Genomic DNA, 25,593 nt, shown 5'->3' with positions numbered 1-25,593 from the left:
CAACTCAAAGCTCCTGGAGTTCTTCCAGAAAGCCATGGATGGCCCTTGCAGAGCACTCCTGTCCCTGCACCACATGGCTGATTAGTCCTGGAACAGAAAACTACTCTTTAAAATGCTTGCAAGCAGTGATTCACTCACTGCTCCAGGTCTCCTGCTTGAAGGGACAAGTTTTCTGAGTTTGAGAGGTTTAGAAAACACGTCTTTCCTTTAACTCCAACCTGCTAGGAACGTGCTAACATCCACAATCTCTGTCCCACCAAGACTTAGGCCCTGCATTTTGACTCTATCACCACAAACTTCTTCATTATCAATTATTTATAACCCAGAATAATTAAAGGGGCCATGCTGAAGCCTATCAGGGGACCTGCAACCCTGAAAACCTCCTTCCAGCCCTCTGGCTATGCAGGGGAGATCTTAAGACACCCACAATGATGTTGTGGGGACAGAACAGAGAGCAGAGACTGTCACCACAGGGACCTGCCTTCTCCAGGAGATTGGACTTTGATCATCTCCCTGCAGTAAAATAGCCATAAATTTGCTAAAATGGTAACAAAATGCTTCACGCAAAGAGAGGAAATAAGGTCAGGGAGCAGATGAAATTCAATGCTATTATTTTATACAGAGTGTGATGTAACAATGGAATCCGAACTCTGAACCAGCTGAAAGATAAGAAAGAATGGAGGATAATTTTTTTGTTTATTGCCAACAGGGTGATAATAGAAGAAATCTTCAGATTTGGGGACTGGGAGGCTGGTGCTGCTTCCCCTTGCACTGCCAACCCTTCCCAGGCAGCACAGCCCTGTTGGCAGCTGGCAGGAGCTGTGTACAGAGCCTGTATGACCCACTCTCTGAGCTGTCAGTCAGGAGGAACATGAGGTATTTTATTTGCAAATTAATACCTACATCTTTGCTACAGATCCAGGCAAGTGCCAGTGGAGCAGAGGCAAATGCAGCATGGCAGGGAAATCTGCACTTGCTGAAGGGCTTCACAGGCAAGGTGTTCACATCTGTCTTGATAATCAGCACTGAAAATAGACACCAGAGTATCAGCCCTCTCTTTTAGTGTAACTTCTCAGAAACACTGATGTTTTGATCCAAGTTTCAGCCTTTTATTCCTCTCTGAACCCCTCTGCCGCACAGTCTGCCAGTAAAGGAGTCTCTGAGATGCCTTACAGGGAAACGTATGGGGGGAACTTATTAACCAAGATATTTAAGCTCTGCTTGTGATCTCTTTGGCCACAACCACACAGGGGCCTGTGAGAGAGCAGCTCACACCAGAGCAGGGCTGGCATTAGGACAGGGTTGGGTGCAGGAGGGGCTGAGCCCCCGACTCCCCTGAGGCTGCGAGCGGGGGATGCCTGAGCTCTGACACTCCCTACACACAGTCAGTCACTGAACAGGTTGTGCAGAGGAAAAGCAACGAGCACCACCTTCAGAAGAGCGGTAAATTATTCCCCTTGGGAACAAAGATGCAACTGTGAGGAGATAAAGCAGTGGGAAAACATGGCAGGAAAATTTAATGCGTTCTCTGCAATTACAGCCACAGCTGCCAAGTCGTTCCTCGTGCTGTCACCACAGCAGCGGTGACAGCGTTGGTGTCAGCCTGACCTTTCACCCTCACCCGAGGCAACACAACACCCCCGTGGGTTCCTGCAGGCACAGGGGTTTGCTGGGATGACAAACACCACCACTGCTTCAGCAGATCTGTGGACACAGACTCACACTCACGACACTCCCCTGGTGCTAAAGCGACCCACGTCCTTGCAGATCTCTGCCAAGATCTTACACTGCAACCAAAGCTTCTCCCCCTGGCTCTCCTGAGTCCTGTTCCCTGCTCCTTCCCAGCAGGTTTAAGCAGCACAGGAGCTCCAAGGAGCCCCAGGCAGGAAGGAGCACCAGGGCCATGCACAGCTGGAGCAACCAGCAATGTCCCCACCCGGCCTCAGCCTCATGCCAAGAACACGTGGAAGGAGATTTGTCCCAGTTAACCTTGGCAGGAACCAAGAGCCCAACATTTTCCATGACCCTCTGCGCTCCCTTCACAGGACTCTTTTTCAATGAGGACTTTTGGTGTGTCCTGCCCAACTGGTGGAGGGGAACAAAACAATTCATTTTGCCAACGTGTTCAGTTTTCCTTGAGTGAAACCAATGCCAACCCCCAAGAGCTCCCCTGGGAACGTGCCCACCAGTGTTCAGCGCTGGGTTGTGAGGGATGCCACTCCTCCCTGTGCCCTTCCCTTTCCCTTTGCCCTTCCACACATGAGAAACCAAAAAAACAGATCCTCAACCCCTGCAAGTCTCTGCTGGAGCTGCAGGGACATGACCCTCTGCCCCCCTTGCTCGTGCTCCCCCCTTCACTCAGACAGGTATTCTCCGATAACCTGAAATGCTATTTTCTCTTTCAAGCCCATTGTCCCAATAAATTGAAAAGAAACCAAAGGGAATGTAAATAAATGGGAAAAAAACACCCCAGGGAAGGATGGAAATCTGAGCCCATAGTGTTAAATTGCACTAAATAACTGAAAATCAATGTTGTTCTTCCTTTTCATCAGGGCACAGCTGTACATTCTGCAGCACTCCAGGGACACCTCTGCTCGTTCCACCATCCTGCTATGTGCACTTACTTTTATTGCTACAAGGGCCCCTTCCTGACAGTAAAAACAATATCCCTGAAAAGAGTAACGACCATTTTTTAAAATAAAATAACAGATATAATTATAAGAGAATTGCATTTCTTCTTTGCTCTATTACTTTCATAATTTTCCTAATATTCCTGCTCATGTCCAGGGATACCTGCCTCAAGATGGATATTCACCAGCACGCCAACAGCACCCACAAGGAAACATCCACTTCCAAAACTCCAAACAGCACTGCAATTAAGGCACCATGTCAGGAACGATCCCTGCAGCCTTTAAGAACAGCTAGAAAAGCAAATCTCAATTAAGAATGTTATCTGCCATTAAAAAAAAAATAAATCTACAGACATGAGAAAACCCAAATCAGTTTTATAAAGGCCTCTTCATCTCAGTGTATCCCATCCGGAGCTGGGCTGAGGAAACCAGTGGCAACACATGGTGATATTCATTGTTATTCCAGGAGCTGCTGGAGAAACCCCCTCTGCAGAGGACCCAGGGCTTTGGAGCTCAGGTTTCATGGTCACCCTTCCACGGAAGGGGGCGAATGGGACCAGCAGCAGATTTAAGAACACCAACACCCTGCCCCAGGAGTTTTTCCCTGCACTGTTCTAAGCTCTGCTAGTCTGGTCCCACAGCACTGTGCTTCAGAAAAGCCATGGGGATGACTGGTGGCCTGGGATGCTCCTGGCCTTCCATTCCAGGAGCAGGAGGAAGCCTTGCTGGAGGAGCACAGCGTGTCCAGCCTGATCCCCACAATCTCTGGCACTCCTTGCCAGCAGCTTCTCCCATAACTTAAATTAGGGACTGAATTTGGTGTTGTCCACAGCCTTGGCTGGCACAGCAGAGCTGCCAGAATGTACTTTGGAAAGAGCTACACCTGTACATGTCACCTGCCTGACCCACCCTGGCCCAGGAGCAGGAGCACACAGGGAACAAGGATCATTCCAGGCAGGAGCAGGGTCCTGCCCAAGGCCCTCAGGAGGAAACTCCTGCTTCTACTGTCAGACAGAAACTTTCTGACAAAGAGCTGACTCAAGAAAACAGCCTAATCCAACTAATAACTGTTCTGGTTCTGCTTTGCCAGGTGGCAAAGGCAGAGGAGAAGCAATTCAATTCCAGCGGCCACACCGACACTTCCACCTTTGGGGTCCCACCACCTTCCCCAGGGTTATTTATTGCTTGGTCTGGAGCTGGGCTCAGGCATCACAACTGAGTCACCCCTTGAGAGATTCTGCACCCAGGGCTGCTGGGAGATGGATCTAAACACTCTTATTTAGGGAGTGGATGTTAGCAATAAATACCTTCATCCTGCTTCACAAGCAAGGGATCAAACTGCTGGGGGATGAAGAGTCTTCCCCAGAGGAGTTTTGTGGCACATATGTATCAGAGCTGGATCTCCTAGTTCCAGGTACAAATCTTCACTAGCACAGATGCTACAGCCTGAACAGCCACTGCAGTAACTTAAAATATTGGCCATTACCTCACCTTCACAGAAATAAATGCCTCTTGACTTCTGGATACAACCTGGAGTTTTCAAATTAGCATCTGCATCTTCCAAATAAAATGAGGAAAATTGCCCATTAAATCACATGTCAATGAAGTGGGGATTCAGCCACAGGCACATTGAAGGAACCCGACTCTGGAACACAAAACTGCCCGGCTCCATTAATGTAATGATGCATTTGAAGAGGAAATCACTTGGGGAATGTTATCATGAAATCTGCCAGGGTAAGATCCTAAAGCCTGAGATTGCAGCACTTCAGTTTGCTCACACCAAGCACAGTCTGACCTATGATTTAGAGCCACCACTTGGTGACAATTAAAGAGACAAAGACCAGATGTCAGTTCACAGACAAAGAGTCTTCAGACTCTATATAACTCGGAAGAAGAAACTTAAAAGAATTCGCCCCAGTTGTTAAAAGTCTCTTTTCTTTGTTATGTAACATCCAAAAAAATTTTTGATTTGAAACAGAAGATGTTAAAATTTTTATAGAGATGTTGCTGAATTCTTCTGCACAAGCAGCTTTCACAAACATCCTCATCCATCAAAATGATTTTTTCCTGATAATTAGCCTCAGAAAAATGCACTTAATCAAAGTGACATCCATTACTTCTCAGTACTGTAAATAGGACTGCGGCTTCTGACAATGATTTTCTGGAAAGTGTTCAGGCTATTTAAATTAGGCAACAAATAAGCTCCTAATGACACTTTTCTGAGATACAGTTTAATTTTATTTATGGGGTTTTTTTTATACGTGCCCCAACCCAGCTGTCAGCACTGTCCAAGAAAAGAGAATGCAGGCGATCAAAAACTGCCGTAGTCAGGACAGCAGAGATCAAAGGGATGCCACAGCTTGTGGTATAAGACAATATTTATCAATTCAGCAGATGTGCTTTCTCAGCTGCCTTTAATCAGCAATTCCAGTATCACTTCAGAACAGGAGCCTACCTTCCTCACGGAGCCCAGACTCGCAGCACCCTTGGGATGTGAGCTCAGCTCCCTCTCCCTTCCTCCAGCCCCCTTGGCCTCACTCCTGCACAGCCTCCACTGCACAGAGGATTCCCATGCCCAGAGGAGTCCTATGCCAGGCATGTGTAAGGGCAGCCAGGCACCAGCAGCACTTGTGCCCCCGGTTCTTCACCCTCTTTTTGTTTAAGATGTTACTCCATATCTTAAACTTGCCTTTACTGTTCTATTCCAGTGGCTCTGAATTGCTCTCAAGTCAACAAAACATCAGTGAGATAGGAAATGCAATACTGCCATAAGAGAGCAGAACAAATCCCTTTTTCTCCCAGTATTGACATTGACAGAACCTTCCAAAAGGGAAAGAAACTTCTGAACTGGACAGGACTAATGCCAGACAACCGAGGAACTGCAACGTTCCCAAAGAGAGCCTTCCTTCCCCAGAGGAGAAATTACCTCCCAGGTCCTATCAGTCAGATTCATGCCCTGAACAGCAGTTTGTATCCTTTGGAAATTCCAAGCTGAAATGACAGTTAATCCTGTTTCTATAACCTAAAGACCTGCCTTGCAGAAATGCCAAGCCCAGAGCTTAAATCCAGCTAAGCCCAAAGCCCTCCACATGCCCCGTGGTGGTGAGTTCCAAAAACGAGTCAGATGATCCTGGAAGGAGCACTTCCACTTGACAACTCTAGAATTGCTTGTCATTGGGTTTTTCTCTCTCTGTTCCACAAATCCATTCACCTCCCACATTCCTCTTCCAGTCGGTCGTTTCCTATTTGCTTCCTGGCCAATTTACTGCATCCTCCACACCCCTTTCCAAGTGTTATTTTAATGCTCCTGTCACTCAGCCCATCTGCCAAAGAGCAAGCCCTGCCTAGTTAGACTGATTGGCTTCACCTTTCACATTCTAAAAGCAGAGGTAAATGAGGAGCAGCCTGTTTTACCTATTCCACCTCTCATTCACTGATCAGTTCTTTCAGTTCCAGAGGTTATCTGGACATGCTCCCTCCTCCTGCCATACCACAGCTCTCTAATTATCTGCTTGTTCCAACAAGCTCTCATCTCCTCAAGCTCCAGCATTACCTCATTCCCTCAGCTCAGCCCAGTGTTGGTCTCCTCAGCATCCTCTGTGATGAGGATGCACTAATTCATCTCTAACAGAGTGTTTTTAATTCTCCAGAAGCAGCAAAACCTACGGCCCTCCCAACCTTTTAGTCCTCTGCTGACCCCAGAAACCTCCTCACTTTTATCATTCCAGGGAAGTTTTCAAAAGCAGATATTTGAGACACTGATGTTTCAGGCATTGCTTTTATAAATAAACGAGATATTTAGTGCTATGGGTGTTTTCCCTCAGTGTTGCATCTGTGAGTCCAGTGAGCTCTATTTGACCATTCCTAGTTCCCCACAGTGTTTCCAGGGGGGAATTTCCCCCAGCACATCCCTGTAACAAAGCACTTCAAAGCACATCTCTGAGCTGCTTATCATTTATAAGCACAGTAAAGCTGAAAACTCCTTCTGCTTTTCTTTTTTCTTCTGCTTTTCTCTCTCTTTCTCATGACCTAAATCAGCTGCTGATCCAGTTGGTTTGGAACAGACTAATTTACTAGTCATAATTACTCCAGTGAGCTTGGTTCATCCGTAAGATCCTGGTGTTATTAATGACTTGGGACCAAAACTCAGGCCTAACAGCAACATTTACCAAAGTCTACAGCTCATCTCAACTCCCAGGGAAGTCAAGAGGGCTCCAGTGAACAGCGAATGGGGGCTCACAGATTTGCATTCCCAAACACGCTGTGAAATTATCAATATTTTCTAGGCAAAGGGGAAATCAAACAACTAAAGAAAGCAGCACATAAAGCCACTGAAACAGAGACATCTTAAGAAATAAGGGTAATGAATTCTTGAGAAACAAGGCTAATGAATTTAAAAATAATCCAGAGTAGCTCCACATTAAAATTAAAGAGAGACTCTGAATCAGAAACACCCAAATCGAGATGAAAATGACGGTTAAGGGGTATAACCAGTGAAACACAGAAAAAACACAGTCTGCAATTCCCAGCTTCTGTATTACAGATGCTTTCAAATACTTAAATGAAAACTATTAAATCTTCAAAGAGCCAAATGAGCCGTAGCATAACTGCTCTGAAATCCAGACATTTTCTGCAGCAGGAATTTCATACCAACTTCTCACTTTATACCATATAACTATATTAATGTTTAAGTGCCTGTTAAGAAAATCTGGGCTTTAAAACCTTCAGGATCACAGACTCGTTTTCGAGACAGACCAATTTTTTACCGCAGCTATAAAAGTTAGGAACACTTACACAGAACATTTGTAAATCCCACATTCATTTTCCAAAGCCAAATTCACCTTTTTTTTTTTTTGGGGGGGGGGATGACACTGGTACATATAAAAAAATGAATTTCCTTTTAACACAGACTCACAGAAGCCTTGGTGCATGTACCAAACACACAGTTAGCCAAAGGCTAACTCACCAGGAACTGAAGGTGTTTTTTTCAACAAGAATTTCATCTCTCTCTGTTTGCATCACACAATTAATTGGTGGGAAAAGATAACAACCTCACTGACTCCCCATTAGCACTGCAGCTCCTGGGTACTTATGATATGAACAGATTTGAAGGGAAGGTTCTCGTTCCTCTTCATTTAACTGCTCTGCCCATGGAATGCACTTGCCACTCATGGCATTCCTTCCATCGTTCACTCAACCTGCTCATAAATCCCTGCCAGCCAGGCAGGAAGAGCAGGCTTGGTGCTCAACACATTAAGACCATTTCTCTGGTCAGCCCAAGAAAGAGAGAGTGGCACCACAACCCCAGCAGCTCTTTATAATTTCTCTGCTCCCATCAGCACACCCTGCTGCAAAGACAGCCTGGAGGAGCCTCACCTCCTAAACAAATGGATGTGCTCAGCCCAAACTCTGCACATGGCAGAGTTCCACCAGCCCCATCCCGTACATCTCCCAGACACTGGTCCCTTTTCCTCCTTGCCAACCCCTGATGGGACTCCCTGCCCAGAATACCCACACAGCTCAGCGTCTGCTGGTCCAGTACACCCACAGTTCCCACTGCCCAGCAGCTCCAGCACATCCCACCCTCCTGGAGCACCCAGATGTTCCCGCTGCCTGCTGTCCAAGGCACCCCTGCCCTCCATCCCCTTCACATCCCGGTGCCCTTCTCCCGAGCATGCCACCGGTTCCTGCGACCATCTCCCAACGCCCGCAGGCTCCGGGTACCCCCCGTAACCCCAAAGCCCCCCTCCCGCAGCGCGGCCGCCCCGGTCCCGAGCTCAGCACCGCGGAGAGCTCCGCGCCGGGCGGGGTCCGGCTGTGCCCGCGGCAGCAGCACCGCGGAGAGCTCCGGATCCCCCGCCCCGGAGCAGGCGGGGGTCCCAGGCGTGTGTCCCCATCCCCGGGCGTGTGTCTCCACTCCGGGCGTGTGTCCCCATCCCCGGACAGTGCCTGTCCCCGGACCGTGTCTCCCTCCCTCGTTGTCCCCGCGCCCCCCACCCCGCTGTCCCCGCGCTGCACCCCGAACCTGTCGTCGCTCTGGAAGGACTGGTCCCCCAGCAGCAGATCTCGGAAGCGGTACCGGGGCGGCAGGGGCAGCACCTCGGACTCCAGCTCCGTCATCTTCAGGGCGGCGATGTCCAGAATGACCCCGCTCTTGCGGCTCCCGCCGCCGTCCCCGCCGCCGCAGCCGCCGGGCGACGAGAGCCTGCGGGAGACAAGGGGGTAGCGGTAGGTGGGGGGCGACGGGGGAGCCCTGCCCTGCCCTGCCCGCCCCCGCCGCCCGCCCCGGCACCTCCCCCGGGGCCGGCCCCGCGCCTCCCGCACCCCGCACGCCCCGCACCGCCGGCCGCGATTACATTGCGGGGCAGGCGGCCGTGCCCCCCCTGCAGAGCGCTCCCCCCGGGGGCATTGGGGGGTCGGGGCTCAGGCCGGGGGCCGGCGGGGTGGGCAGGGCGCGGAGCGCGGTCCCGCGGAGCGCCCCGCAGGGCAGCGCCGGGCACAGGACATTTGCTGCTCAGCAGGCGAGCGACGGAGAGCAAGAGGAGCCAATGGAAAAGCCCAATCGCCGGGAGGAAATAAAACTGCTCGCAAGATAATCTACAGCTGCCAGCCGAGCCCAGATCCACCCCCCAGCCTCTCCCCGCGACGAAAAGTAGGGATGGGAGGCAGACAAGGCGATGGCTCCACAGCCCTGCTGGAAGCAGAAGCACAACCTCCTCCCTGGACTGCTGGCACTTAAATCATCCCAACAACCCCAGGATTAAATGAGAAACCACGAACACTGATGACTCAGTTGTCTGTCCAGCTGCCAAGTGCCGTGGCCAGGAGGATCTGTCACCCATCCCTCGGCTGCCCATGTCTCTGCTCCAGGGATGGGGGAGCACAGTGCCCGGGAGAGACCCAAGGTGGTGGCTCAAAGACAGCTCTGCCTGGCACACACGAAGGAGATGGACCTCAACCAGCTCTCAAACTGCCCTTTCAGAGGGTTAAAGGCTTTCTTTGGTCTCCTTTCTCAAACCCCCTTTACCAACCAAAACATGGGTTCAACAGTTCTGCCCATGTCAGTTTGAGCTACTAATTACAGCAGATTGGGGTTAGGCTGAAACTTCCCTTCACAGAACCCCAAGGCAACAAAGCCATTCAATGCTGTAAAGCCAGTGCACAGTCACACAAGGCAGGATCACAGCTGATACTTTCTGTCCTGGCCTCACCATGCCAAGACAGGAACACCAAATTCACAGACCCTTTGTGGAAAGTGGGGAGGTCAGGGAGAGCCTGGAAGAGGAGAGGTGGTGCCTCTGCAGTGAGCTGATTCTTTGTCCATCACATGTAACTTCGGGGTGTGAGGCAGCAAAGAGCTTGCTAGGCTCCAGCTCCTGCCTGTTCTACTTCCAAATATCTCACCCAAAGCCTCTCCAACCCATTCCAACCACCTTCCCACAGCTTTATCTCCAGCACTGCACAAGGCAAAAGAGCTCCTGCCAGCTGAATGCTGAACTGAGCAGACGTGGAGGGGTTTGCTGCTGGGCTGCAGGGATGGGATCTGAGGCTCCTCAGATCTTCTTCTACCTTTAACAACTCAAACCCCTGCAACTCAGCTCCCAGCTGACCAGATTCCAAAGCCCTGCTCAGCTGCTGTTCCCGGGTTTCCAGAAGAGCAATCAGCATGCAAAATTTCTGCTGAACACAGCCCCAGAAGACAACCCAGCTCGCTCTCAGTGCTTCAGGTGATTCTCACTGATGTTATTTGCCATTTAATTCCGTACCCCCAGAGCTTTCCAGTTCCTTTTAGCTGCCATATGCAGTGTGCAGCCAAGGCTCTGCGCTGAGTGATGCATCTGTGCAGGGCCTGGGGCATCAGGGAGGTTATTCTATGGTATTCATTGATCCAAAACCTGGTGTTTGAGATAAATCAAGGCAAACCCGTCAGCTCAAGCACTCCCTCTGGATTAACTGATATAAACACCAAAGTTAGCTGACCGTCTCCAGCTCACATTGCAAAGGAGGATCTAACATTAAGCACACACAAAAAGAAGCCACAATGAAGTCTTTCCTCTTAAGAGTTTAACTGTGATAAATTAGGCCAAAAGCACACTGTTTCTAGGCCACCTCCAAGAAATTCTAGCCCAGTTGATGTTTCTTATTGCCATGAGGCCAGGACAGCATCCTAAAACTGGAATTTCAGGGGGAGAAAAAGTATGTTTTAAAAATCATCCTCTCTCTTATTAAAATCAGGCTTTAAAGTGGGGAGTCAGGTGCCTGACTCCAAATGTGGGCAATTACAATTGTGTTTGAAGGAGACTGTCACACCCAGTGATCTCCACTGATTATGAAGTGCCTGTTTAAAGGAGCAGGTTGTTTCCTTTCCTGCACAGCCATGGACACACTGACTGCCATGTGGAAAGGGCACCTTTACACAGAGCTACTGCCCTGTCTGACACTCCACAGCTCCCACTGTGGGGCCAGGCAGACAGGTCCACGTTATCTTGGACCCACAGGGAGCTATGGATGCCCACAGCTCTACCCAGCCATCCCCTTGGATATCAAACACTCCTCTTTTGGGGTTTGGGTGTGGTTTTTTCTTTTGAACTCCACATGATTCTTTTCCAGATCAATGAACTCATCTCTCCTGGCCTCAGATCCTGTGTCAGATTCATGAAACAAAGCAAATATTTACCACTGTCCTTTATTAGCATTTAGAAACTGTAGTAAAATCCAATTATACCAGTATCTCTGGTAACACAATCTTTGCTATTTGCATCTGAGTTTCTTCTCCCATTGGCAGCAGCAGCTACATTTTTAATGTATTTTCATTTATTCTTGCATACAAAATCATTCAGAATTTTAAAATTTTGGAACATTTGTTCATTCTGGATAAAGCTTCACTAAGACAAATGCTGCATTCACTTATTTGTTAAGATGTCTTTATCACTTACACAATGACTTTGAGATATGTTGCACAGCAGAGTCTTAGAAAAAGTGCTCCTGCACCTCACACGGGTCTCCTGACATCAGCACAGAGGATTTACAACCACCCAAACACAGGGATCCTGAGCTACAGAAACACCACAGCAACCTGGCTACTTCTTCAAAGTAGCTGTAGTGGTACAAAATAAAAAATTCATGAACAAGCTCATTTATTGCACAGTCTTCAAATACTACTGAAGAAAAAAAATAATCCTGAAGTCGTTTATAGCTAAATACAGAACTGCAGCTTTATTTTTATCATCCCTTCCCTTTCCTTCCTCCAGAACCCTGTACCACCAAAAAAGCACGCTGTGCTCAGCATATGGGAACCTCAACACTCTTCCACTCTCTCGCTACGACACCGTCTCTCCCCCAGCTTGGCCAACTCCCCAGCAGGCAGGGAGGGGACACCCCACTGGGAACACGGGAACTGGGATCCCACCAGAGCTCCCTGTGGATCTCCCCTCCCATTAAACTGCAGGCAGACCAGTCACCACCCCAGTCTGGCAAACTCTCCCTCAGAGCCCTGGAGATGCTCCAGCCTCGGGTTCCTTCAGTCAGCTCTCGTGTGCGTGGGCTGGTCACAACCACGTTCTTCCCTTGCTCATTCCCCCCAGGACACTCAGGGAAGGCTCAGTGCTGACAGCACCGTCCCCTGAGGCTGGAAATGCCATCAGGAGACCAGTGACAACCCACCCCCCTGCCTGTGCTGAGCCAGAGCTCTGCCAGAGGCTGTTTGGGTTCCCAGTACCCAAGAGGAAGCTTTGCCTCAGAGGAAAGTCCCCAGGCTGGGAGCCTGTTGTAATGCACTTCAGGATTTTTGTTATTATTTTTGACTGCATATGTCAAAGAAGAGGAAAGACAAAACCCAAGTTCCTCTTCTTCTTTCTTGCACGCCACAAAAGCCGCAGAGCATCCTCCTGCTTCCCACCACAAACCAATCACAAACTGCCCGGGGTCATCACAGATCCCAAACTCAGATGTTCTGGTACCTGTATGAGGTAACTGCCCACACCTGCCACGCACCATTGGGAGCTCCAAAGCTCTCAGTGACACCCCTCACTGAAGGCCCTCCCAGAAATGCTCTTCCTCTCCTCTTTCTGAGGGTTGGGGTGTGCAAACAGAACAGCTGAACCTACTTCTGGGGCAAGTTCTTGCATAACTTACAGTCCAAACCCTCCTCTCCCACTCCAAGCTGTAAAAAGCCAGAGGTACAAGGTCCTGCTGGCAGCCATCTGTTCTAAGTCCATCCTTTCCCCAGGAGGATGGCCAGGGAGTCTGGATGTGCAGCCAGGAAAGCAAATACCTCGTGTCCAATATCAACATCCCCCCCCCCCCCCGGCAAAGCCACTTTTCCTCGAGCTTTGGTACCCAGCACAACACCACAGCCAGCTGCTGCTGGGCCTCCTGTCCCCTCTCATGGGATGGAAAGGACAAGCCCTGGCTGAAGCAAGGGTGGAACAAGAGTCAGACACAGGGAACGACCTTCCTCTCGCTGTCGGCAGTGACACACGACACAATCTGTTGTCAGAGGAGAACAGAGCCTTTTGGGCAACAAAGAGGCACTGGTGGGGCAGGAGCCTCCAGCCCATTGTAGGGTGATGGTGTCTAGATTGCGCTCAAGGGATGGGATACTGCTCCAGAGGGTTCTTGGAGCCAGGCTGCCCCAGGACACCAAGGACCGTGCTATGTCCCCTCCTCCCTGCCACAGAGTTCCACCAGAGTCTGGCCCTGCATCCTGATCCATCCCTGGCAAGCTCAGCTGCCACCAGGCTCTCAGAGCCTCTCCAGGGAACCAAGCCACACAGGAAATTCTGCCCTTTCTTTTTCTACAGTTATTTAAATATATACAATCATCTTGTGTTTGTTTCTCCTCCCACAGCTCTTATGGTTACCAGGTTACAGTTGTTCTCCCCTCTCTTTTCGATTTTGGGGGTTATTCTTCCCCTCTGAGTGACATTCCCGTGGGGTCTCCTAATGGCTCCAGTGCATGAGGAGGCACAGGGTTGGTCTGCAGAGCGGGGCTGGGAAGCAGCAAAGCCCCCCCTGACAGGGACACAGGACTGCAGCAGGCACTGGCACTGCTCCCTTGGCAAGGAGGGGCAGGAGCTGGCACAGCACCATGGCACAGCCAGAGGAGAGGGCACAGAGCATGCAGGGAAGGGGGGCAGGGGATCTGCACACGTGTGGGCAGGCACACATGCAGGGCAGGTCCCACCACACACACCCTGCCCTTCCCTGGACACCAACTCAGCAGCTGCCAGGGCAGGATTTTCCCCCAGGGACACCCCCATGGAAGAGTTGGGGTGCTCATTTCAGGCTTGGAGTTGTTTTCCCTGCCAGCACCTCAGCTGTGCATGTTCCTCACTCTCCTCCCTGTGAGCACCAGCCAACATCATCATTGGTTATGGCTCAGCTTGATGGAGGAAGAGCCCCAGACCCTCATCCCACTGTCCCCTCTCCCTTCCCAGAGGTCACCCAGTGATTCGCTGGCCCGGTTCATAGAGCTGGGGTTACTTGTACAATGGCCATGGATTAAACATGTTTTTATTCAAAGAGATGTGAACAGGCCCATCATAACATCCAAGTCATTATCTCCAGCTACTCTGAGCAGCTTTGGCCCAAGTCACCTTTTGTGGGTACAACAGCTGCAAAACATATATATATATACACATATATACACATACACACACACATATATAAATATACACACACACACAATACATGAAGGGCTCAGTCTCCCAGATTAAACTCCTGCAACCAAATCTGTATGTCCACAGTCGGACTTGTCCATGTCAGGAGCTGCTGTTGCCCAAAACTTCTCCAGGACTGCCAAGCCCTGTGACAAATCCACCCATCACTTCGCTTTCAACCAGCACAGGCAATTTAACACCCCAGGCCTCGCAGAAAAATTAGCATTTTGTGTGTTTCACGTGGAAAATGAACAGGAAGAGTGAGTCAGTGCAAAGCTCCACAAGCCTTTCCCCTGCTGGCAAATGCTATTTTCCAGAAGATAAAAGTAGAAATTGTACCTTCCAGGTCCAGAGCTGTTTTTCTTATTAGACAACCCCATATTAGCAATTCAACCCCACGTCTCCCCGTTCCCTTCTGGCCTGATGCACATGAATGCTTTGTGTGCCGAGGTAAAGCTCAGGGAAGGCAGAGCCCCACTGAGAAGCCTTTTCACTCTTCTTTCATCCCACAGCAGCACAGGGAGCACAAGAGTGGCAGAGGCAGCTCGGCTCCCCCCAGTTTTCCATCAGTGCCCTGCCAAGGGGAAGGGATCCAGGAGGAGTGAGCCACAGGCATCCCCTTCCTCCAAAGCATCCTGTCTGGAAGGCCTGGCAGTGCTGGGAGGGTCCCAGCAGAAGCAAAGGTAGACAAGCCATGCTGATGTCCCTGGTGACTGCAGAGCCCAAATAACACCGGGAGAAATGAGGAGAGAAAGCACATCCTACACACCCTTGGCTCCTGGCAGGTGAGGGGATCACTTCCCACTCCTCAAGCCTGGGCTGGGGCCTCCTCATCTTTTCTTGGCAATCCTAAGTGGTACCAAAAGAAAAAGCAGCCTGGAGCAGTGGAAGGTCTGGTGGAAGCAACCTGAGCAATCAGGTCTATGGAAGGTGTCCCTGCTCATGGTAGGGGGTTGGAACTGGATGATCTTCAAGGTCCCTTAAAACCCAAACCATTCTGTGATTCTGTGCCCTGCAACTGGTTTATTCTGCCGTGTAAATATGCAAATAGAATGCAAATTAGCTCAGATGATCACTTACAGCACAATATACCAACTCCTGCTTCCCTAAGGCCACAGCTCTGCTCCCCATCCCAATGTCCTCGGGCAAAGGTCCCCAAGGGTCCCACTCCCACCATCTCATCCCTGAACAGCCTCAGAAGACGGGACAAACCCAAAACACACTCGTCCTGCTCAGCCAAGGTCACCAACCCTGCCGGGAAACTCCTGACTCGGCCACCTCCAGGCTATTTATGGATTACAACTGAGGCTGTATCTTGGTCGTAGGAGGTCTGTGCTGAGGGAGGAGCAGATTTCCCGGGGCATCCAGTCCTTTCCCAACAAGGACATCGCCCATTTTTGCCTGTCACAGTTGGTGAGGTGGCCTGGGAGCACGTTCAAGTTCATCTAAAAGCAGAATCAAGCCCAGGGCCCAAGGAATGAAGCAACCAGGACTGACACTGCTGGAGAAACGATCCCTCAGCGCGAGGCCCCGCCAGTCCCACGGGGATTTCGGAGGCTCTGCACTCCAGACTCCCCAGGGAAACCACCCAGCCTTTAATGACAGGGTGCTGCTGCACACAGGGATAACACCAGGCTCGTGATTCATGCCAACCAACCGTGAAAAATCTTGAACCTAAACAGATTATTAAAATAAAAAAAGAGAGCAATTCCCCTGTCACAGCCTCCAGCTCCGCTCCTGGAGCCAACAGCCAACTCTACCATCACCTGCTTAAGGAGGGCAACACAATTCCTACAGACACCACAGCCAGTCTCACTCACAGACACAAGGTACTGCCCAGCCTCCTCCTCAGCTGTGCCACAGGTCCCTGTTCCAGCAGCTGGGATTGTGAGCAGCACCAGGAAGTCAAGTTATAGTTCTCCCACGAGGATTTTGTTTAGTCTCCACAAATCCTAATGCTCCATCACAGCCAGTGCACCCTCGTGCAGGTCACAGCAGCCCTCGAGACAGGAAACCTCACCTCTCCTAAAATGAGGCTTAAAAGCCCTCTGCCCTTTTGTTGTTGGCCAATCTGGCTTTTCCTGGCATTTCCCCTCCACAGGGAGCTTACCTGGGACCAGTGTCCCCCTCTCCACCTTGGGAACCAGCCAAAACCCTCATCTTGGCAGGGGAGCAGTTGCAAGCAGGGCAAAGCTATCTGCTCCCAGCTCTCAGGATGAGCAAGGAGATGCTCTCCAGCCAGAGCTCGTTACTCTCCCAAATCCTCATTCTCAGGAGTGATTGTGATATCCCACAGGACACAATCCTGCCCCTCATCCCAAGCTGTTATATCCTGTCATTTGTCAGTGCCCAGGAGCTTCCAGGGTCACGTGAAAAAAAAAAAAAAAGGCTTCAAGATCAAGAAAGTGCCAATCCTTGCTAATAAACTGCTGGGAAAATCCTCCCTGCCACAGCCCCAGGCTGCTCCAAGCAGAAAGGGATGAAGCACGAAGAAGAAACTTCTCCCCATTGCAGACCCCTGCAGAACAGTCCCTGCTACTGAAAGCAGAAAATAATAGAGGGACGTGGGAGGAGGAAGAGTCTTTTCACACTGTTCGAAAATACAAAGTGTACCAGAAATAAACCCCGAGAGGGAGGTTTGTCAACGCACCTGCCAGGCCAGGATGTGAGGGGAGATGTCTCCTGGAGCAGGAGACAGGAGGCAAACAGAAGGAGAACACTGAAGCAAACATCTCTGGGGTCCCACAAGGCTCTCATGGCTTCAGAAGGGATGGGGATGACTGCAAATTATCCAGGGTGGTCAAACTGAAACCAGACTGTCAACAGTTGCAGGAGGATCTCATGGCACTGAGCGACCCAACAGTAAAATGTCAGACGAAAATTAGCATCAGTAAATGCCAACTAATCCAACAGGAGAGGGGGAAATCAGCTTCCTGCACAGGCATCAGAAGGTCTGCAAATGAGCACTCAGAAAAGAGCCAAATTCACAGATAATGCCCCAAAGCTGCAGTGGTGGGCAGAGCCCAGAATGTTTGGGGAAGTTTTTATACTCCTGATAACCCACCACAGAGTCACACACGCTCCTGGCTCCCCTCTTCAGAGATGACAGAGCACAGAAAAGGGCACCAGGGATAACTACAGGTTATAAAGTGGTTTGTACAAGAAGAGGTCCAACAGATCAGGAGGAGTCTTTAGCCTGGAAAGGGATGTGATGAAAGGCAGATAAAATCAGAGCAGAGGACCAGGGAGCAGACACATCACAGGAGCTGCAGGAGCCTGGGGAGATCACAGGGCAGCAGGCTCAAAGGGAAAGCAGCATGTTTTGCCACAGAGCAGCTGCATCAAAGAAGTCACAGCCTCCTATGGAGGTAGAAAGTACCAACAGGTTCAAGAGGGAGCAGGTGAACCCCAGGACATCCATCCAGGTGGTCAAAGCACAGCCACTGGGTACAACCTCCAGCCCAGGATCCCAACAGGCTGCAGCAGCACAGCCCTGGGAAGGACCTTCCATTAGCCCAGGTTGCTCCAAGTCCTGTCCAACCCAGCCTTGAACACTCCCAGGGATGGGGCAGCCACAGCTTCTCTGGGCAACCTGTGCCAGGGCCTCCCCACCCTCACAGCCAAGAATTCCTTCCCAATACCTGATCCAAACCTTTCCTCTTGCAGTTTCTGTCACCAGCCACTTTGGAAGGACACCAGGCCAGAGGCACCTGAGCTCAGACGTGGTTCCTGGCCTGTTTTTATTCATGAGAAGGAATGAATGAGATGTCCCACACTCCAGCCCAGCCTGGCAGGGATACAAGAGAAACCTTAACAGGCTCCAAAACAAATCGCGTGCAGCACTTGGGAACCAGGCGTGGGGGTCAGGGAGAGGTCGCTGGAGGAGAATTGGGAGGATTCAAATAGATGCTGTAAATATTTTTGCAGAGCAGAAAGAGCCCTGAGCACAGGCAATGACCTATTTTGCTGTTCCCCAGCGAAGGGTGACCCGGCCGTGCCAGAACCCAAGGGCAGTTGCTAAGGAGGACACTCAGCACGTCGGGGGGTCCTTCGTTAAACTCGGTTTTGGGGGTCCCAAAACTCCTCCCACTGACCCAGGTGTGCTGGCAGGTGCTCTCCTGAAGCATTCCAGAGCCACATGCTTCCCCTTCCTAACCATCTGAGGAAAACAAGAGCAGAACTCCTTCTTTTCTCTGCTACATAAACACTCTGAAAACACGGGGGGTTTGGCCCTGTAGTTTTTATGGCTCCCTACTGCAATTTCTCCCAGAACAGCAAGGCCAAGATCCCCATGGGCAGCCAAAGCAACAGTTGTTGCAATCCATGAGGCTGACTTTTTGGAAGCTGATAAATGTCCAAGCCAGTAATCCTGCCTGGAGGAACTGGTTATTAATTAGCTACACAGTCTGGTTCAGTGCAAGCTCTGCCAAAGAAGCATCTTTCCACTCATTTCCAGAAAATGGAAAACTTGAGAGACAACAACAGGCTGTCACTGCAGGGACCATCCCTGTGCTAAACTGAGACAGATCCTTGGATACATCTAAAGATTAGCAGGAGAAACCATGGGAGAGCCATCCCAGGCCTGGATCAGTGCTCACACTGAGCAGGAATCCCACTTAACCAATGCTTTTTCCTTTCCTTCTGCCTTTGGAGTCAGGCAGAGGCTTTGGCTAGAGGAGCAGAAGGTGCCTGTGGGCATTTTTAACCTTGCTGCCACTGCTCCAAATCTTGCTGTTGATTTTTAGGGCCAAAAGACCTTTTCTGGTTGCCCAGCCAGGTGGGACTGAGGACAGACTCCACCGTAGCACAGCCCCTGTCAAACCAAGGCCCTGCCAAACCCAGCTGGCATTCCAAAGGCACATCCCGAGCTTCCAGGCCAGCAGTGCTCATGGGTTGTTTACAGATGTTGCTCACAGATGTTTACACACACATCTCCACACTCAGGCAACTGAGAAGATGGAATTTCTCTCTAACAGCTTTTCAGACACCTCTAGATCTGCTGAGGGAGGTGATAACCGAGGCTTCCATTTATTTCAGCCCAGCTGAAGGTTCAGTGAACGTGTCCTACACCTTTGCTGCTCGGATATGTTCTGGTTTTCACATCCTTCACACACACCCCTGGTGTGGGGCTGCTGCTCTCCAGCCCCCAACCTCAGCTTCTCAGGAGCTTGCCCTGGAGCTGCTGGGATCCACCTCCCCTCCATGTCCCGCTCCCAATCCCACCACTCAGTACCCAGATCCTCGGCACAGCTGTTTGCTCCCAGCACAAACAGCACCACGGAGCCTGAGCCGAGCGGTGCAGCCCAGGCAGAAGCTTTAAGAAACGTTCAGAACAGACATGACAAAAGCCACATACGTGTGATTCCAGCCCGTGATCCTCCTAAGCAGCTGCTCCGGGTAGCACCGCGGGTGCCGCCCTCTCCCCTCTTTTCCTTCCCGAGCGAGCCATGGCAGAGGGAGGCAGCTGATGGAAAAGCCACGGCTCCTCCGGCCCGGCCCTGCCTCTCCCGCCGGCCCCCCGGACTCGTGCGGGATATTTTTGTGTGAGTCCTTCCATCTGGCCGCTCATCCATCACGGCTGGTGCCCAGAGTGCCCTTACATGGGCAAGGCAAAGGAAATCCTATGTTCTCCTAAGTGACAGCCTGGCTCCTCGTACAAACATTCACCCAGATTTCCCATGAGGTAGGAAAGTAAAAATTAGGCTATTTGTACCCTCTGGGTGCCAGAAATGTGTATTTGCTCTCCAAATAAACTTTCAAGTGCTTTTACAGTTAACCCCTTGCTTTCCACCTGGAAGGGACTTTCAGGACTGTTGTCCCCTTATAAAGAGGGCCAGGAGGAAGCTCACAGATGTTTAACACACATGTCCACACTCAGGCAACTGAAAACACAGGATTTCTCTTTAACAGCTTTTCAGACACCTCTAGATTTGCTAAGTGAGGGGATAATCGAGGCTTCCATTTATTTCAGCCCAGCTGAAGTCCCCTGAACATCCAGCAGAAGGTTCAGTGACCACGTTCTACATCTTTGCTGCTCGGAGATAAGTCTGCTTTTCACATCCTTCACCCACACCTCTGGTGACAGGTCTGCTTGTCTGCCATCACCCCCACAGCTGTGCCTGGGAGCACGGAGAGGAGACAAGACAAGGAGACAACACAAGGACTCCTGAGCCCTGATCTGCCCTGGGGACTGGGCACCTGTCAGACACAAACCCCACACCAGACACGGCCCTTTCCAGGTGAAACCCGTGGGCAACCAGGCAGAGGCTGAGCAACAGCAACATGTGGGTGATGACACTGATGTGCACCCCCCATCCAGGCTGCAGAAGAGGAAGCCAAGCAGCAGATTAGCCAGGGGTCCCCTGGGACCATCTAATGGGGGAAACAGTGATTATTTCTCTGCCTGCTCCTGCCCTTTCTCTTTGGCCTGTTTACAATCATTTTCTGCTTCTTCTTCAGCTGAACAGCTCTGAAAAAGTACATTAGAGACCAGGCTGCTCCGAGCTGGAGCTGGGGAAATGCTGAGCCCTGAGGGCTCCAACCAGCTTGTTTAATATCTCCAGAAGGGCAGCAAAGGGCCGGACACAAGGGCAGGCAAGACAAGCTGTGGAAAGCAATGGCATTTCAACCTCCCCAGAGCCTGAGGGGGTTAGAAACACATCGAGCTGTATAATCATAATTATGAAACAAAGCTCTTCTATTCAGATTGAAAGAGACAAGCAGGAGGACCTTTGAACAAGGATTTTGTTGGGCTTTAGATGAGGATAAATGACTCTGGGCAGGGCTGAGCGTAATGAGGAGCAATTCATCATCACCCTGTAATGCTGGAGCGGGAACCCTCCACGAGCTGTCGTCTCCAGCCTGATCCCTGATCTTCCCCCACACGCAGACACGCTCCACAACCTCCTCCAGGGTGTCATTTCTGCAAACACAGCGAGCACAGCTGCAAAATGAGGCAGCTTTGGGGAAGGCACTGTGCTCTGCAGCCACCCTGGTGTGCCCAAGGCAACCAAACGGGGTGCTCAGGAGTCAGGGGGTCCTGGGGCACTGCAGCCCTTGGACACACTGGGCATTGTGCCTCTGGCAAAGAGGACAGCAGGGGCAATCACAAGGGACTTAATCCCAAAAACCAATATTCAAGGATTTCACTAATTACCCAGTCAGTGGCAATGTACTGAGAGTTAAAAGAGCTTGCCAAACACACTATTCCTTCTTTTTCCATCTAGGGTTTCAGGAATAAAAGATTGTTACCCTAAATCACAGCAAGCAGATGCCAATATAGAAAACCCCAGCTGAGCAGCCCAGGGAACAAATCCAGCCAAGGTCCTTATCTGCCAAGCATGAATTGATATACACACACTTCACTTGCTCATTTGAGCTGACATTTGAGGAGTGTGACAGTCATAAGGACTGCACTAGAAAATTTAATCGGAACGATGATAATATAAAGGATTTATGAGGAAAAGCTGGGATATTTCAGCAATGAGCACTCGTTCCCATGTGAGAAGCAGCTGCTGTTGCCGGGCACAAGAGGAGCAGAGTCCCTGTGATGCCCTCGAGCAGCTCTTCCCCTCCACACCGCAGCCCCTCCCTCAGACTGGACATTGTAACTCTGGCACAAAACCAGCCCAAAGCCGGAGCAGGGGCTGTGATGCAGCTATGGAAATGCAGGGTTTTGCCTGCGTGTATTTTCATCCCTTGACTTTGGCGTGGCTTCAGGGCTCAGCCAAACCCTGCCCGACCCACACACCCCGGAGCACGGCTCGACGGAAGGGCAGCATCCACCTTCTCCCAAAGAAAGATGTGACTGGGAACTGCTCGGGGGTCTCCAAGCACCCCTTCCTCGCACCCAGGCAGCCCCCGACTGCTCCATCCCCGAGGTGCTGTGGCCGGAGGGGCGTTCGCAGGGACCCCCAGCCAGGCCTGGAAGCGCCGCCGAAACTTTGCTCCAGGCTCGGGGCACGGAGAGCGCGGTGGGCAAGAGGGTCGGGGGTCCTGCCCGTCCCACCCGGGAGGGGAAGGGGCTCCCCCGGCTGCACGGGGAGCTCCCCCACGACGGTGGCACAGGCAGAGCCCCCAGGAGTCCCCCCATCCCATCCCACCCCACCCCGGCCCCCCCGGTACCTGTGTGCGCTGCCATCGTCGTACACGAAGGAGCGGTTGGTGTAGCACTCGGGGCAGACCGGCCGCCCCTCCGCCGGCCCCGCCGGTTTGTAGATGCCCTGCAGGCTCCGCTCCTCGCCCGAGAACGGCATGGGCGCAGCGGCGCGGGGCCCCGGCGCGGCGAGGCGGGGCAGAGCATGGGAGCCCCGCGCTGCCGGGGGCGCGGGCCGGGGGCTGCCGGCCGCGGGCAGAGCCTCCGCCGCCGTCCCGGGGCCGCTGCCGGTGCCCCGCGCCCATCACGGCTCGCTCCGCATGCCGGGGCCGGGCGGGGCGCGGGCGGCAACAGGTGCGGGGCCGTGCGGGGCGGGCCGGGGGCGGCACCGGGCGGGGCTGGGCCCCCCCCACCCTCGGACCCCGCCCCGACCCCGCGACCCCCGCGATGGGGCGGGAGCCGGTGACCCCCTGGCCCCGGGCGCGTCCCTCGTCTCCGGCCTCTGCACGACCCCCGGGGGTCTTTCCTTTCTGTATTTTCTTTTTTCCCTTTCCTTTTCCTTTCCCCCTTCCTTTTTCCCCTTTCCCTTTCCTTTTCCTCCCTCCCCTTTCCTTTTTCTCTTTTTCCCCTTTCCCCCTTCCCTTTTCCCCCTTTCCTTTTTCTTTTCTCTTTTTCCCCTTTCCCCCTTCCCTTTTCCCCCTTTCCTTTTTCTTTTCTCTTTTTCCCCTTTTCCCCTTCCCTTTTTCCCCTTTTCCCTTTCTCTTTCCCCCTTTCCTCTTTCCCTTTCCCCCTTTCCTTTTTCCCTTTCCCTTTTCCCTCTCCTCTCCTCCCCTATGCGTTTTCCTTTCCTCTTTTCCTTTTCTTGATTTTTCTTTTATCTCTATTTCCTTTTCTTCCCCCCCCACCCCCTTGGTTTTCTTTTCGACAAATATTTGCGCCTCGGGGTTGTGCCAAACGCAAACAAGCCGGGCCGAGCCGCTGCCTGCGGGGAATTCCTGCGCCGTGCTGCGCGCCCGGGCCGGGAGCGTTCATCTTCCAGGGGGGCCCCGCTGCAACAACACGGCCCCGCTGGGGAATGGCCCCAGCCCAGGGACAGCGGGATCCGCCTGGAAACGAGCCGGCTGACTCCAGGAAAGGGTTAAGGGGGTGGATCCAAGGTGCCTTCTCTCCCCTCCAAGTTCAGCCCCACGTGCCCGGAGTCAGGAGGTGCCACCTGTAACGATGTGGCCAAGCACAAAGTGCCCCAAAACTGTGTCCTCCTCTCTCGTGGGCCAGATGTGAACAGCTGGAATCCGAGCAGCTCCCACTGCGCACCACCACCCGAAACACCAAAGCCCCCTTCAGTCACACCCAGGGGAGGTGACGCCACTCAGGTCGGAGCTGCTTCCAGCTGGTTTCTCTCCATCAGCTCCCCCTGACCCCGGGATACCCCCGCCCTGCCCATCCACTGCTCCCGGCAGCCCTGGCCCTTGGATCACACGGTGCCCGCTCGCTGCCACAGCCCCCGCTGTGCCACAGCCATCCCCCCCCCTCGCTCCAGAGGGAGGTGCCCACTCGCAGGCTCTGGGCTTTACAGCTTCTCCCAGGACCAGAGACTTTGTTTCTCCCGCAGCACCTCTTCCTCCTCCTCTCTCTCCATATGGGCTCTCCTACACTGGGAGTCACTGGAGAGAAAAGCAATTAATGCTCCCCGTGCAACCCACCCGCGTGATGCTTCCCGACCCATCATGCTTTTAAGTGGGAAGGTTATTCTTCATTCACTAATTGCCTCACATTATCTGGTGCAAATCGTTAACGTGCAGCTCCGGGAGGAGGGGGTGGGTGGCACGGAGCGTATTGACATGCTGGGTGATAACACAGGCGTGGGGGAGGAATTATTTAAAACAGTTACGGGGGGTGGAGAGAAAAGAGAAACATGAACGAGAAAGAGCCAGAAGGGAACGTCCCCATCCAAGTGCTGGAGCTTGAGCAGTGAAGGGGGGGCTTGGTCCCACCTGTCCCTGCCCTGGAAGGGCACTGGTGCCACCCCAGCCCCTTTGTGGAGCAGGGGGGCTGCACAGGGACAAGCTCTCCCACTTGGTGGGATCCTACCTCAGCAAAGAGAGCCTTTGTGTCCTGGGGACTGCTCCCAGCTCCAGCACGATTCCCTGAACCCCCAAAGCCCAGGGGGAAGTGGGGGAAGGCACACAGCATTCTCAGCAAAGGCACCATTCAGCATTTTGGGGGCACGGCTCTGGCTGAGCTGGTCCTCTCTGCCCCCACCTGCAGTGCTTCCCAAATGCCATCGATGCTACAAATCCTCGTTTCCCAAAGAGGGAAATTAAGTCACCCTATTAACACAAAATAAAATTAACCAGGATTTCACATACCTACTACAGGACCATCCCTCCTCCTCTCGACTCCCTCAGTCCCCACAGCTCTGCAGGGGAGCCCCTTCAGCATCCTCACATTCCCCCCCACCCCAGAGCAGGAGAGCACAGATCCCGAGGGGCCGTGTCCCGCCTGGGCAGGGAATGAGCAGCACCAGGGAACGGGCACATCCAGGGATGCCAAGTGCCATTTGCAGGGCCATGTGCTGCCTGCGAACACACGAGTTCTCCAGAGCAGAGCCAGGCTGGGGGAGCAGCACAGGGGAGGCTCCTGGGAAAGGCAACTCCTCAGTGTGAGACCCCCCAGGGATGAGTGCGGGGAAACGCCCGCCCGGCTGCTCCGGCAGATCACTGCTCGAGGAGGGGCTGCCACAGGGCAGGGAGACTCAACTCTGCTGTTCCTGTGTCTGGGAGAGCAATAAATAAATCTGTGGGTGGCAAAAATGGGATGAGTCACAGACAGGAGAGAGAGAAAGTCATCTTCTGCACAGCACATTACCCGAGTCCAGCTCACCGTGTGCTCCAGGGACTCGTTAGTGAGAGTGCCCTTGTCCTGTTGAGCTCCCTGATAACCTCGAGCACCCTGCCAGAGGGTGATGGAGAACAGTGGGAGCCTTGGCCATGGCTGGGAAGGCTGCAGCCCCCTCCCTAGCCCTGGGGCACCAGTGGGAGCACAGCTGGATCCATCCAGCACCTCAGGACCTGGAGAGGACGGGCTGGGGCATTGCTCGAGCCCCAGCACCTGCCTCTAGCTCCTGTTTCCCTCCATGACCTCGGGCAGCTTTGCCTTTTTGGGTGCATCACACAGACACATGTGGACTCCTCACCAGCCCCAGGGT

General features: G+C 52.4%; 1 protein-coding gene across 7 annotated transcripts in view; it reads right to left on the bottom strand.

Annotated features, from left to right (window-relative positions):
• Positions 1–22,604, bottom strand: part of KCNT1 (potassium sodium-activated channel subfamily T member 1) — an 81,522-nt gene extending 58,918 nt beyond the window's left edge. For 2 of the 7 annotated variants that reach the window (XM_032708285.1, XM_032708286.1), the window contains exons 1-2: positions 22,415–22,603; positions 8,656–8,835 (exon numbers count right to left, since the gene is read on the bottom strand). In XM_032708285.1, coding sequence (XP_032564176.1) covers positions 8,656–8,835; positions 22,415–22,545 — 311 coding nt within the window. In that variant the 5' untranslated portion in view covers positions 22,546–22,603. Of the gene's footprint in view, positions 1–8,655; positions 8,836–8,986; positions 9,251–9,410; positions 9,480–22,414 lie in introns of those variants that run through there. The other 5 variants (XM_032708284.1, XM_032708287.1, XM_032708283.1 and 2 more) reach the window with 5 other exon arrangements.
• Between the last annotated feature and the right edge of the window lie 2,989 nt (positions 22,605–25,593).

This window comes from Chiroxiphia lanceolata, chromosome 21 (assembly GCF_009829145.1).
Source record: "Chiroxiphia lanceolata isolate bChiLan1 chromosome 21, bChiLan1.pri, whole genome shotgun sequence".
NCBI lineage: Eukaryota > Metazoa > Chordata > Aves > Passeriformes > Pipridae > Chiroxiphia > Chiroxiphia lanceolata.
This window is presented reverse-complemented; position numbering and strand designations above follow the sequence as displayed.